Source organism: Oncorhynchus mykiss, chromosome 11 (genome assembly GCF_013265735.2).
Source record: "Oncorhynchus mykiss isolate Arlee chromosome 11, USDA_OmykA_1.1, whole genome shotgun sequence".
In the NCBI taxonomy this organism is placed as follows: Eukaryota; Metazoa; Chordata; class Actinopteri; order Salmoniformes; family Salmonidae; genus Oncorhynchus; species Oncorhynchus mykiss.
Window position 1 is genome coordinate 59,307,579 of NC_048575.1, and position 14,533 is coordinate 59,322,111.

Here is a 14,533-nt window from a genome sequence, read left to right on the forward strand (position 1 = left end):
GCATTATACTGCATGGAACTCAGGGTTTGGGGTCTGAATTTCTGAATGTATTTCAATTCAAACCATGAATTGAAATGTGAATTTGAATTAAAGAAAGCAGAGATTAATTCAAAGAAATTCAACTGAGACATGAAACATGAAAGTCGCATTCCGTTGCCACATCTGCCACTTATTACTAAAACAAATATAGATACCATTTCAAACATAAGCTTGATTATAACTCAGATATGTCAACAGTATTTAGATTTTTGTCATGAAATGTTAGGTTCCCTTCCATTCTGGAGTGTTTGATCTAATGGGAAATGTATTTTTTTCCAATATTTCATAACATGCAAGAGAATTAGGAATTATTACAGACCAACTACAAAATGATCTCAGAATATTTCCAGACCACTTTAATGATTTAAACTCATTTTAAGAGGAATTTAAAAACTGAAATAATTCAATGTTATACATAGTATTACCATACATGATGTCAAAATAAATATTTGTACTGTGAATTGTAAAATATATTAGCAATTAGCATTTAATTGAATTTCATTTAATTCAATTGTGCTTCCTTTAGTTAAAATTAAATTACATTTCTGCTGCCTGTGGTATGTGGCCAATTCAAATCAATATTTGAATTGGAAACATAGCTGTGAGCAGCATTAACAGGGTCTGAGCAATAGAAATAGTATATCTTGGTCACCCATTGGGCACTCTGGCAATGAAATGGGCAAAGGCCATACCTTTAATAAGCATGTTTATCAATTGCATGTTTTCCAAGTTGCAAGATTCTACCTCTAATATGTAATGAGTTATGTCTAATACATGCTACCATGCTACCGCCATAGACTACTGTCCCTTCCAACTTCATGTTTACCAAATTCCTATGGTTCAATAGTAATAGCCTTCAGTGAACAGTAGTGCCCTCCACTGGCGTAGAATAGCCATATCCCTCGCTAGGAACTAGTTAATTTAGCTAGGGACTAGTTCAGAGATTCTACATACCAAATATTGGGTGAATCTGAGTTGTGGTTTATGAGAAGAAGATTTTTTAAGCAATTTAGCATTACGCTAGCACTTTTTGGTCAAAGTTTGATGATCTGTGGTTTCCATGTTTTTTTTTAATGTATCACTTAACTTGGAACATATCTTCAGGGACATGTTGTCAATCATCTGTACGAGTTGGATTTGATAGTTTGGGCTAATGTTTTGAATGTGTTTTGAATGTGTGCATGGTTTTTAATGAACTGCACCTAGGGGCCAATGAGTGCTAATGTTGGCACCATAGGTATGCATTATGGGTTCTAACATCCTGCCAAATTAGACGTTTTTACCAATGTGTTGTTGAGATATTGACAAAAATGAACAACAATGGGGTCAATTTCATGCCTTAAGTATTGAATTCAAAATCAAATGAATTGTAAACATGAAAAATGAAGTTGAAAATGTAGATCAAAACCCCCCCAAAAAGTATCAATATTGATATAAAAAACAACAAAATTAAATGAAAGCAAATGTTTTTTTAGCGTGAGCAAAAGTCTAATTTAAAAGGAAGAACAAACTATTTGAAAACCAATGTAAAAATACTTTTTAAGTTCAACTTTTCCAACAACCAACCCTATTGAATCCGTTTAGCCTACCAAATCAAATCAAATGTCAAATAGTGGTTATACAGAAACCCAACCTAAAACCTCAAACAGCAAGCAATGCAGACGTGAAAGCACTGTGGCTAGCGAAAAACTCTGTCGAAAGGCAGGAACATAGGAAGAAACCTAGAGAGGAACCAGGCTCTGAGAGGTGGCCAGTCCTCTTCTGGTTGTGCCGAGTGGAGATTATAACAAAACATGGCCATTAAGGCCAGATCGCTCTTCAAGATGTTCAAACGTTTACAGGCGACCAGCAGGGTCAAATAATAATCACAGTGGTTGTAGAGGGTGCAACAGGTCAGCACCTCAGGAGTAAATGTCAGTTGGCTTTTCATAGCCAAGCATTTAGAGAGAGAGAGAGAGAGAGAGAGAGAGAGAGAGAGAGAGAGAGGGTTGGTTGGTTGGTTGGTTGGTTCTTGGAATAGTTTAACTGAAAATCCTTCTTGCAATAGTTTTAAAATAATTTGATCTTGCTTTGTTTATGATTTCAACTTCCATTATTTAACTTTTCCTTGAAAATATATCTTTTTTCATAATTTATTTGTATTTTATTTTGAATTCAATACTTAAAGTGTGATATTGACCCCATAAAAAAACACAGAAAGAACTAGGAGAACACAGAAAACTATAGGTGCTACTGTAGGATGCCTAATTAAGAAGAAATTTGCAATTAAATTCCGAATTGACTCCAACCCTGATTGAGTAAGAATAAAGAAAGTTGTTGGGAGCACTTATATAATGTGAAACTTTCTTTATTTTTACACAGTTTCAGTTTACTATTCCGTTAGTCAGCACCTCTACTAACATTTTTTGGGTGTGCATAAGCTCCTGCATTTGACCCAACCCCCAACTGAAACATGACGTTAGGCCAACGTACACTCTTACAAGAAAAGGGTATCTAGAGCCTAAAAGGGTTCTTTGGCAGTCCTTATAGGAGAACCCTTTGAAGAACCCTTTTTGGTTCCAGGTAGAAACCAAAAGAGTTCGACCTGGAACCAAAAAGGGTTCTAAGTGGAAGCAAAAAAGGTTCTCCTGACGGGACAGCCGAAGAACCCTTTTGGAACCCTTTTTTCTAAGAGTGTATTAACTCAATGCAACTCTATGTTAATATCTGTCTGCCTTCCTGTCTTTCTGTGTGCCTGTGCTTCCTTCCTCTGTGTGTGTGTGTGTGTGTGTGTGTGTGTGTGTGTGTGTGTGTGTGTGTGTGTGTGTGTGTGTGTGTGTGTGTGTGTGTGTGTGTGTGTGTGTGTGTGTGTGTGTGTGTGTGTGTGTGTGTGTGTGTGTGTGTGTGTGTTGTGCTACTGTGTTGCTGTGTTGTGCCCCTCCCTGTGTGTGTGTGTCCATGTATGTGTCTGTCTGTAACAGAAGGGCTTCACTCCGCTCTACATGGCCTCACAAGAGAATCATCTAGAAGTTGTGAAGTTCCTTTTGGAGAACGGGGCCAATCAAAGCCTTCCCACTGAGGTAACAGCCAATCAGCAGAGCATAGGGTTGGAAGATTCCCGAAATCAGAAAGGAATAAGCAGGAAATTATTCCATTTACACCTACACCACTACACCTCCTGCACTATTCCCTCCATCACTTATCAATCCTTTTGACTCTCACTGTCCTTCCCTTCGCTATCTGTTTCTTTAGGTCACTTAACCTTTCTTGAGCTCTGTCTCCTCCTCTTTCCTCTGTCAGGATGGCTTCACCCCTCTCGCCGTGGCTCTTCAGCAGGGACATGAGAATGTCGTGGCCCTGCTCATCAACTATGGCACCAAGGGAAAAGTCCGTCTCCCCGCGCTGCACATTGCGGCGCGGAATGATGACACACGCACAGCTGCCGTGCTTCTACAGAACGACCCTAACGCAGACGTCCTGAGCAAGGTAGGTACTCACTGTGTGTTTGTTTGTGTGTTAGTCTTCACTTTAGTGGCACATTTTAGTTTAGTGTGTGCCACAGTGAGTGACGATGATACTTGTAGAATTAGAGGCCGTCAGTTTTAGAGCTGTATAGAATAAGGTATGGTCTCCTGTGTGTCACTATAGACAGGCTTCACACCGCTCCATATCGCCGCACACTACGAGAACCTGAACGTAGCCCAATTGTTGCTCAACAGAGGAGCCAATGTCAATTTCACCCCTAAGGTATGTCTGCTCCCCTCTGCCCTAGTATCACTGACACATAGTATTGTTACCAGTCCCTCACTGGTCTCTTTATGGTCTTACTGTCGATCCCCTACTTAATGTGTATGTATTTCTCTCTAGAATGGCATCACACCTTTGCACATCGCATCCAGGCGGGGGAACGTGATCATGGTACGACTCCTGCTGGACCGAGGGGCACAGATTGATGCCAAGACCAAGGTACTGTACTGCATCCCCTCCCCGTGTCTTTCTCTCTACCTCATCTGGTCAGGTCCTGCCCTGTTACACATACAATGCCATATTGTCCAAGTCCAGGTGTTAACTGTCCTGTCTCTCTCTCTCTCACACACACTCTCTCTCCCCCCTCCCTCCCTCCCTCCCTCCCTCCCTCCCTCCCAGGATGAGTTGACTCCACTGCACTGTGCAGCCAGGAACGGACACGTGAGGATCATTGAGATCCTACTGGACCAAGGGGCTCCCATCCAGGCCAAGACCAAGGTACACATAACACTAACCCACCAAGGCCTGATTTCTGGACTGTTGTTCTCAAATACTGTACGCACACAACACAATAAGTCATGGATTGTATCGCTCTCTCTTTCCTATAGAACGGCCTGTCTCCCATCCACATGTCAGCACAGGGGGACCACATGGACTGTGTGAGACAACTCCTGCAATACAACGCTGAGATTGATGACATCACATTGGACCACCTGACCCCCCTGCACGTGGCAGCCCACTGTGGGCACCACCGCATGGCCAAAGTGCTGCTGGACAAGGGAGCAAAACCCAACTCCCGTGCACTGGTCAGTACTACACTCATAAATACCTACCACATATACCTACCACACATCTTTGTTGAAGTGTGTTGCCTTCGTGACCATGCTGTTGTATTGTGTTCTCAGAATGGTTTCACTCCGCTTCACATTGCCTGTAAGAAGAACCACATGCGTGTGATGGACCACCTGCTCAAACACTCAGCGTCCCTAGAGGCTGTGACAGAGGTGAGAGAGACAGGGGCAAGAGAAAGAGTTTGAATGTAATCTAGGGTAAGAAAAGAGAGGGATTCTACCAAGGAGAGAGGGATGGATATCTTTATTTCTACGTGATTCTTTCATTGCTTGTTTTTTCTCTCCCAAGTCTGGCCTGACTCCTCTACACGTGGCCTCGTTCATGGGCCACCGCAAAATAGTCACCCATCTGGTACAGAAGGGGGCTTCTCCCAGTGCTTCCAATGTAGTGAGTACCCGAATGTTACCCATCCACCCACCTCATCACTGACCGAACCAGCTACTCTGGACAATTTTCACAATGTTTTTGTGTCAGTGATTTACACTGCTCACACACATGTGTTTGCCTGGTTATGTGTGAGCAGAAAGTGGAGACTCCTCTCCACATGGCATGTAGAGCTGGACACTATGAGGTGGCAGAGTTCTTACTGACCAATGCAGCACCAGTAGACGCCAAGGCAAAGGTAATGACACACACACACACACACACACACACACACACACACACAATCTAAACAACATTAAATTATCTTGCCACTTGACTCCCATGTATATTTATCTCTCCTCTTCTCTCCCTCTCTCCTCTCCTCCGCCACACCCTGTCCAGGATGACCAGACACCGCTCCACTGTGCGTGTCGGATGGGCCACAAGGAGCTGGTAACTCTGCTGCTGGAACACAAGGCCAACCCCAACTCCACCACCACAGCCGGACACACACCCCTCCACATCGCTGCCCGTGAGGGACACACTCAGACTACACGCATCCTACTGGACATGGAGGCCCAGCAGACCAAGATGACCAAGGTACAGTCTGTTGTCCAATGCCCACACACTCTACATACACACCCCTCTATCAACTGTCTAATACTTACACACTCCTAACCTTTTCTCTGTGTGGGACTGTGTGGTCTGTGGTCTCTCCCTGACGTCTCTCTATCTGGGATGTCTCTGCAGAAAGGCTTCACTCCTCTCCATGTGGCTTCTAAATATGGCAAAGTGGACGTGGCAGAGCTGCTGCTGGAGAGAGGGGCCAATCCTAACGCTTCTGGCAAGGTACAGTAAGGGTTGGAGAACATAGGGAGGGGGGAAGAACAGGGATGTTGGGAGGGAAGGGTCAAGGTATTTCAGATGGAAAGATGTTAGAGTTAAGTTATGGTGGTTTATATGTGTGTGTCTCCTTTACCTTTAGAATGGACTGACTTCTCTCCATGTGGCTGTCCATCACAACAACCTGGACGTGGTTAATCTGCTGGTCAGCAAGGGAGGCTCCCCACACAGTGCAGCTAGGGTGAGAGACTACACACACACACATACTCACAGACGCAGATATCATCTTACAATGCACTCATAACCATTAACTCCGGTCCTCTTGTTTCAGAATGGCTACACCCCTCTCCACATAGCTTCCAAGCAGAACCAGGTGGAGGTTGCCAACAGCCTGCTGCAGTACGGCGCCTCGGCCAATGCTGAATCCCTCCAGGGGGTCACGCCCCTTCACCTGGCAGCTCAGGAGGGCCGGCCTGACATGGTAGCCCTGCTCATCTCCAAACAGGCCAACGTCAACCTGGGGAACAAGGTGAGGCCTCAGGGACTGATGCAGGGAAGGAGTTAAGATTATTTGGGTGAAAGCTGTTAGTACTGCTGCAACCTCAGCGGGTCGGGAGAAACCGGAAACATCTGGTTTTTATGGGAAAAGAAAGACAGCCTGTGACACGACATTCACTTTTGAACTTTCGCTCACTGTTTACAGTCCCCGGTGAAATATATAGCGGACAGCTATAGATAGTGCCTTTCTTTCTTTGAGATTAATTCTTGCCACAAAGTCGACAGACACCTCATACAAATTTTGTTGGTGTCAACTTTGTCGGAGATTCCATTATTGCTAGATAACGCTAGCTAATATCAGTCTAGCAGCTATGTATCTATGATATGTGCTAGCTTGCTCTCTGAAGTTGTTTCCCTCCAGAATATGAACAAGGCAACACTCTATCTTAACTCCTCCTCCATATTTACTGGATTGGTTGAACAGTGCAGAAGACAGTTTTTTATTTTGTTGTTATGACCAGATGTGGGGCATCCCGCTCAGGTGATTCTTTATGACTGCGACGTTAGGTTAGTTCTGCTGTAACAATATGCCTGATTTTTGCTCCTGGCTCCTCTCCCCTCAGAGTGGACTGACTCCTCTCCACCTGGTGGCACAGGAAGGCCACGTGGGCATCGCTGACATCCTGGTGAAGCAAGGGGCATCAGTGTATGCTGCCACACGGGTAAGACCACACTCCTGTTGACCTCTGGGACAAGGCAAGGGACACAAAAGTCTCTCTCTGCTCAGTAGCATCCAGCGACACACTGTACCACCTCTGGAGTCTGTAAACACCTTTAATTTTTAAAGCATCTCAGTAGATAATATGATATTGCAGTAGAGAATTGCATTCCACCCAACATGAACACTTCTCCTTTGTGCCAGGTTGTAGAAAGTTGATATAAAGTACACACCCCTGCCTTATCACTGTTACAGTTCATTGCTATCTGAAGCTAATCTTAACCTCAGTGAATCTTAATGCAAGGTCAGTGTGGTATGGGACCTAACAGTAACAGTGCTACATAGTGAACGATGGGGGCTCCATGGCAGATACAGTATCTGAGACGTGACCTTTCCTCTCCTTAGTATAAATAGCCACTGACTGGTTCTCCTGTCTCAGGGTTACATTACCATCATCATTACACAGCCTACGTACCCTCAGGCCAGCTAGGGCCTCCTACCCTGAAACTTAGTATGTCAACCGCAGAGTATATATGGTAGGAGACATACTATAGATATTGTGTAGTGTGTATGTGTTGAATTTGTAATCATGTGACTCAGTGTTTAGTTAACTGTCTGTCTCGTAGTAAGTCTGTGCTGGTTGTATTGGATACTGATGGGATCCTAATCTCTCTTTCAGATGGGATACACCCCTCTCCATGTTGCCTGCCACTATGGCAATGTAAAGATGGTGAAGTTCCTCCTGCAGCAGCAGTCCAACGTCAACAGCAAGACCAAGGTGAGCACCTCCCTCTGGACATCAATGGAACTACACTTACACAAAGTGATCCTTTGATTTTAACAGTGAATCACAGTAAATATGATCTGGCTATGTGATGTGATTCCTTCCATTGTGTCTCGTCAGTATGTTAATGTTTGTGTCTCTTTCCCCCAGGTTGGTTACACTGCACTGCACCAGGCAGCCCAACAGGGCCACACAGATATCGTCACCTTATTGCTCAAACATGGAGCCCCGCCCAACGAGGTCACCACTGTAAGTACCACTGCTTTTCACTCTCTTTCACTCCTCCACTCATCCCTCGATCCCTCCACCTCACTCTCTCTCTCTGTCTGTTAGAACGGTACGTCAGCCCTGTCCATCGCCAAGCGGTTGGGGTACATCTCCGTAATCGACGTTCTCAAACTGGTCACAGAGGAGACGGTTTCCATTGTAAGGAGTAAACAAGTACCAACTCTTCAAATATTTATATTACACTCCTTCTGACTCAATGCAGACAATCCTTCCATACTCTTTGTCTCATCTTGAACCTGTCTCTCTTCTGCCATTCTCTCCCTCAGACCACCACAGAGAAACATCGTATGAGTTTCCCAGAAACAGTGGATGAGATATTGGACGTATCAGAGGATGAAGGTACACAACACTTACAATAATTTACAGACAGTAGAACACACGAAGACAGATACCCCACAGAACACACTTTCTCCTCTTTTTGGGAAGATAGGAGATATTTTGTACATTAATTTCTTATTAATACAAATCCTCATATCTTGCAGTACAGTTAGTTGCCAGTCCATTCTGTCTTTAAAAATGTATGAACAATTTGAACAGACTTATTGCAAATGATTTTATAATATTGCAGGGCCTCCTAAAATATCCCTCTTTCACCTTTTGATTTTTTTTAGGAATTGCACAGCTAACAATGGGTATGACTGTCTCCTTCTCTCTTCTCTGTGCAGTGCTCATAGGTCGTCTTAGAGTGTGTGGCTCCATTTCAAGCTCTTGCCGTCTTTCTCTCTGGTTCTCTTTCTCTCCACCTCTCTTCTTCTACACCTGGTCCTTTTGGGACTGTCTCTCTCCTGATGTTCAATGTGGTGCATGCGTTTCATGGTTTCATGTCTATAACCTTTCTTTATCCCTCCAGTAACATAGACCTGACTCTCAGTCACTAACTCCCCAGATCAGATCAGTACTCTACAGTATCTCTCTCTCCATGTCACCACAGCTGGGGGGCTAGGGATGGCTGTCCTCACCAGCCTACAGTACTCTAAGAGAAAAGCCCAGTAGTGGAGACTGGACACTCACCCATTCAGTTCATCAAACCACTCACTACCATTTTTTTATCAAGGTGAAAATGGAATTCTCTGGTAAAAAAAAAATGTGCCAAAGCTACTGTACTGTATCAACATTCCAAGATGTTGATGGTGTTTTCTGAATTTGTCTTGTTGGTTTGATGTTTTTATTAATGTTCCTTCATTACATCGGCTGTTATTTGTATAGTTTGTGTCTGTAGTTTGTAAAGATGTGTGTGTACGTGCTATGTGTGTTTCCATTGGTGTACATATACTGTGTAAGGAAATGAAAACACAGTGACTGTGAAAAAAATACATTTTGCACACAAGTCTTCATTAGACCCACGGGTGTCTGATCAACCAGTAAAGTTCACAGCGTAAACATTACAACACCCTTGACAGTGATGTCAGAGGACGTCACACCCTAGTATTTTTAGCTCGATGATAACTAAACTGAAAAATTGACACTGTTGGTCTAAAATTAGAAAGTAGTCTAGTTGCTGCCTTAACGACACATATAACCTACTCACTACAATGTTCAAATATATAATAGACAAGTAATATTTTAATATTACACTTCTGTTTACACTTCTGTTTTTGAAAACATCTGACACACAGCGCTCAAGAGATAAGTTGACACATTTTGAACCTGATGAAGTAGAACATTGACTTGGCTCTGGGCCACATCCATGCACCCACTCAAACACTCACCGAAGCCAACCCTAACACCTTTTGTGCTGATACACAGACACAAAAACATGCATTAACGGAGCAATTGCCTTTATTTGGTGCTGGTGACTTCTGTCCATTAATCTCAGGGTTTGAGGGGGTCCGTAACCATAACCTGCCTTAGCTTCCTGGTAGAAACTAAGAGGGGTAGAACAACACAAACAAGAAAACATAATAGCATAATGAATTCATAGATGGAAATGAGATGCATGGATGCTTTCGTGAATATATCATGCCAGTCTCTTGTGAAGTACATACTCCTGTGCTGAGATTGTGTGTCTGCATTACTGTGCATAATTGTATGTGTGTGGCAGTCAAAGATAGATGGAGGACTCATCTTTATATCTGAGCCATTATAGCATCTGTAACAGCATGGGCAGCACAATTGAGGCTACAACCCGTAGGAATCCCCAACCAGTTGACTACTTTGACTACTTTAAAATGGCGGAAGCCCTCAATGGCAATGTCCATGCTAAAATAGGATAGTATAGTCATTCTGGTCGGCTCGACTATAGTAGGGATTGATTGAAGCGCAATGTTAAATTCAAAACACCCCGCTTCTCGCCATGAGCCGTCCAGTCGTTACAGAGAACGACATACCAGATTTTTAACATTTCTCATTTCTGTCCATTATGAACCAACGATATGCTGCTTGCTACCTTTTGTAGCATTTCTGACAATGCTAACATATTTTTCAGCCAAAGCTCAGCGATCTAACACCATGTCGGTTGCTCGGCAACAACACATCTGCACCAGGCTGCCAATCATAAGGTGTATGCGAACGCGAACAAACCTAGGCTACTGTACATAGCTAGCTTTATGGTGATATTCAAGCTGAGGTTAATCAATACGTGCAAACAGATATGTAGATTTACTCGGTAGCTGTCTAGCTAATGTTTTGTTGCTTGTCCAAGTCCAACAGCTAGCCTGTGTAGTTAGCTAACGCCAGTCTGCTGGAAGCTTGCTAACGAACAGGCAAATAACGGTAGCTAGCCAATTAATGTAGTTTTGTTTTAATTAGCTGGGTAGCTAGCTAGCTAACATAACGTTATACCAGTCAGATGAGAGCTAATGTTGACTAGGTAGCTAAACAACAAGCGAGGAAAGCTAGCTATATTTTGCCAAGTAAGGTTTTTCATATAAGGCTAAAGTCATCATGTGTAAACTGCTGACCTAGACACTTGTATTTTCCACAAAACATAGCTAAATAGGTTCAAAGCCAAACTTTGGGAAACTGTCACACAGCTAGCTATCTTGCAATGGGCATAGCAAAACTAGCTAGATAGACCAAGCTATGGTACGATGAGGTAGTAAAAATGCAATGGTTCTGATGAACTTAGCTTTGTGATGCTGGGAAACTGGGCCCTTGACAATAAATTATGCGAGAGACACACATACTTTTATCTTTTACATAATTTGAAGTACACGTGACATTTTCGAAAGACACCTAATTTAATTTTGTATAATCACCTTCCGATATAAAAACCATGGAAATTAAAAACTACATTAAGTGAGAAGTAAGGATTGGTCTGAGGCTGAAAAATAAATTAAATTCACATGAGCACCACAATGCCTACTTCACTTATGCTCTACCAAGGTTTTCCAGCACACAACTTTGACAGTAGCTATGTTTGTCCATTGTTCTTCAAACAATGTGTGTAGGTTACTTAGGATTCAACTCTCAAACAGCTTAATTCATACTCTTCAGAGGACTTTACAGTGTCCTGCTATTAAATAATATATACAGTGCCTTGCGAAAGTATTCGGCCCCCTTGAACTTTGCGACCTTTTGCCACATTTCAGGCTTCAAACATAAAGATATAAAACTGTATTTTTTTGTGAAGAATCAACAACAAGTGGGACACAATCATGAAGTGGAACGACATTTATTGGATATTTCAAACTTTTTTAACAAATCAAAAACTGAAAAATTGGGCGTGCAAAATTATTCAGCCCCCTTAAGTTAATACTTTGTAGTGCCACCTTTTGCTGCGATTACAGCTGTAAGTCGCTTGGGGTATGTCTCTATCAGTTTTGCACATCGAGAGACTGAAATTTTTTCCCATTCCTCCTTGCAAAACAGCTCGAGCTCAGTGAGGTTGGATGGAGAGCATTTGTGAACAGCAGTTTTCAGTTCTTTCCACAGATTCTCGATTGGATTCAGGTCTGGACTTTGACTTGGCCATTCTAACACCTGGATATGTTTATTTTTGAACCATTCCATTGTAGATTTTGCTTTATGTTTTGGATCATTGTCTTGTTGGAAGACAAATCTCCGTCCCAGTCTCAGGTCTTTTGCAGACTCCATCAGGTTTTCTTCCAGAATGGTCCTGTATTTGGCTCCATCCATCTTCCCATCAATTTTAACCATCTTCCCTGTCCCTGCTGAAGAAAAGCAGGCCCAAACCATGATGCTGCCACCACCATGTTTGACAGTGGGGATGGTGTGTTCAGCTGTGTTGCTTTTACGCCAAACATAACGTTTTGCATTGTTGCCAAAAAGTTCAATTTTGGTTTCATCTGACCAGAGCACCTTCTTCCACATGTTTGGTGTGTCTCCCAGGTGGCTTGTGGCAAACTTTAAACAACACTTTTTATGGATATCTTTAGGAAATGGCTTTCTTCTTGCCACTCTTCCATAAAGGCCAGATTTGTACAATATACGACTGATTGTTGTCCTATGGACAGAGTCTCCCACCTCAGCTGTAGATCTCTGCAGTTCATCCAGAGTGATCATGGGCCTCTTGGCTGCATCTCTGATCAGTCTTCTCCTTGTATGAACTGAAAGTTTAGAGGGACGGCCAGGTCTTGGTAGATTTGCAGTGGTCTGATACTCCTTCCATTTCAATATTATTGCTTGCACAGTGCTCCTTGGGATGTTTAAAGCTTGGGAAATCTTTTTTTATCAAAATCCGGCTTTAAACTTCTTCACAACAGTATCTCGGACCTGCCTGGTGTGTTCCCTGTTCTTCATGATGCTCTCTGCGCTTTTAACGGACCTCTGAGACTATCACAGTGCAGGTGCATTTATACGGAGACTTGATTACACACAGGTGGATTGTATTTATCATCATTAGTCATTTAGGTCAACATTGGATCATTCAGAGATCCTCACTGAACTTCTGGAGAGAGTTTGCTGCACTGAAAGTAAAGGGGCTGAATAATTTTGCACGCCCAATTTTTCAGTTTTTGATTTGTTAAAAAAGTTTGAAATATCCAATAAATTTCGTTCCACTTCATGATTGTGTCCCACTTGTTGTTGATTCTTCACAAAAAAATACAGTTTTATATCTTTATGTTTGAAGCCTGAAATGTGGCAAAAGGTCGCAAAGTTCAAGGGGGCCGAATACTTTCGCAAGGCACTGTATATACAGTGGGGAGAAGAAGTATTTGATAACCTGCAAAATCGGCAGTGTTTCCTACTTACAAAGCATGGTCTGTAATTTTTTATCATAGGTACACTTCAACTGTGAGACAAAAACAAAAATACAGAAAATCGCATTGTATGATTAAGTAATTAATTTGCATGACATAAATATTTGATACATCACAAAAGCAGAACTTAATATTTGGTACAGAAACCTTTGTTTGCAATTACAGAGATCACACATTTCTTGTAGTTCTTGACCAGGTTTGCACACACTGCAGCAGGGATTTTGGCCCACTCCTCCATACAGACCTTCTCCAGATCCTTCAGGTTTCGGGGCTGTCGCTGGGCAATACGGACATTCAGCTCCCTCCAAAGATTCTATTGGGTTCAGGTCTGGAGACTGGCTAGGCCACTCCAGGACCTTGAGAAGCTTTTTAACGGAGCCACTCCTTAGTTTCCCTGACTGTGTGTTTCGGGTCGTTGTCATGCTGTAAGACCCAGCCACAACCCATCTTCAATGCTCTTACTGAGGGAAGGAGGTTGTTGGCCAAGATCTAGCGATACATGGCCCCATCCACCCTCCCCTCAATACGGTGCAGTCATTCTGTCCCCTTTGCAGAAAAGCATCCCCAAAGAATGATGTTTCCACCTCCATGCTTCACGGTTTGGATGGTGTTCTTGGGGTTGTACTCATCCTTTTTCCTCCAAACACGGCGAGTGGAGTTTAGACCAAAAAGCTCTATTTATGTCTCATCAGACCACATGACCTTCTCCCATTCCTCCTCTGGATCATCCAGATGGTCATAGGCAAACTTCAGACGGGCCTGGACATGCACTGGCTTGAACAGGGGGACCTTGCGTGCGCTGCAGGATTTTAATCCATGACGGCGTAGTGTGTTACTAATGGTTTTCTTTGAGACTGTGGTCCCAGCTCTCTTCAGGTCATTGACCAGGTCCTGCCGTGTAGTTCTGGGCTGATCCCTCACCTTATTCATGATCATTGATGCCCCACGAGGTGAGATCTTGCATGGAGCCCCAGACCGAGGGTGATTGACCGTCATCTTCATCTTCTTGAACTTCTTCCATTTTCTAATAATTGCGCCAACAGTTGTTGCCTTCTCACCAAGCTGCTTGCCTATTGTCCTGTAGCCCATCCCAGCCTTGTGCATGTCTACAATTTTATTCCTGTTTCCTTACACAGCTCTCTGGTCTTGACCATTGTGGAGAGGTTGGAGTCTGTTTGATTGAGTGTGTGGACAGGTGTCTTTTATACAGGTAATGAGTTCAAACAGGTGCAGTTAATACAGGTAATGAGTGGAGAAGAG

The 14,533-nt window shown here is 43.1% G+C and overlaps 1 protein-coding gene across 15 annotated transcripts in view; it reads left to right on the plus strand.

Annotated features, from left to right (window-relative positions):
• Positions 1-14,533, plus strand: part of LOC110536085 (ankyrin-1) — a 190,857-nt gene that overhangs the window by 135,020 nt on the left and 41,304 nt on the right. For 12 of the 15 annotated variants that reach the window (XM_036935945.1, XM_036935949.1, XM_036935944.1 and 9 more), the window contains 19 exons: positions 3,000-3,098; positions 3,319-3,504; positions 3,667-3,765; positions 3,886-3,984; positions 4,165-4,263; positions 4,374-4,571; positions 4,671-4,769; positions 4,906-5,004; positions 5,141-5,239; positions 5,383-5,580; positions 5,731-5,829; positions 5,966-6,064; positions 6,155-6,352; positions 6,945-7,043; positions 7,719-7,817; positions 7,974-8,072; positions 8,157-8,249; positions 8,378-8,450; positions 8,723-8,743. In XM_036935945.1, the coding sequence (XP_036791840.1) occupies positions 3,000-3,098; positions 3,319-3,504; positions 3,667-3,765; positions 3,886-3,984; positions 4,165-4,263; positions 4,374-4,571; positions 4,671-4,769; positions 4,906-5,004; positions 5,141-5,239; positions 5,383-5,580; positions 5,731-5,829; positions 5,966-6,064; positions 6,155-6,352; positions 6,945-7,043; positions 7,719-7,817; positions 7,974-8,072; positions 8,157-8,249; positions 8,378-8,450; positions 8,723-8,743 (2,155 nt within the window). The remainder of the gene's footprint in view (positions 1-2,999; positions 3,099-3,318; positions 3,505-3,666; positions 3,766-3,885; positions 3,985-4,164; positions 4,264-4,373; positions 4,572-4,670; positions 4,770-4,905; positions 5,005-5,140; positions 5,240-5,382; positions 5,581-5,730; positions 5,830-5,965; positions 6,065-6,154; positions 6,353-6,944; positions 7,044-7,718; positions 7,818-7,973; positions 8,073-8,156; positions 8,250-8,377; positions 8,451-8,722; positions 8,744-14,533) is intronic. The other 3 variants (XM_036935937.1, XM_036935943.1, XM_036935942.1) reach the window with 2 other exon arrangements.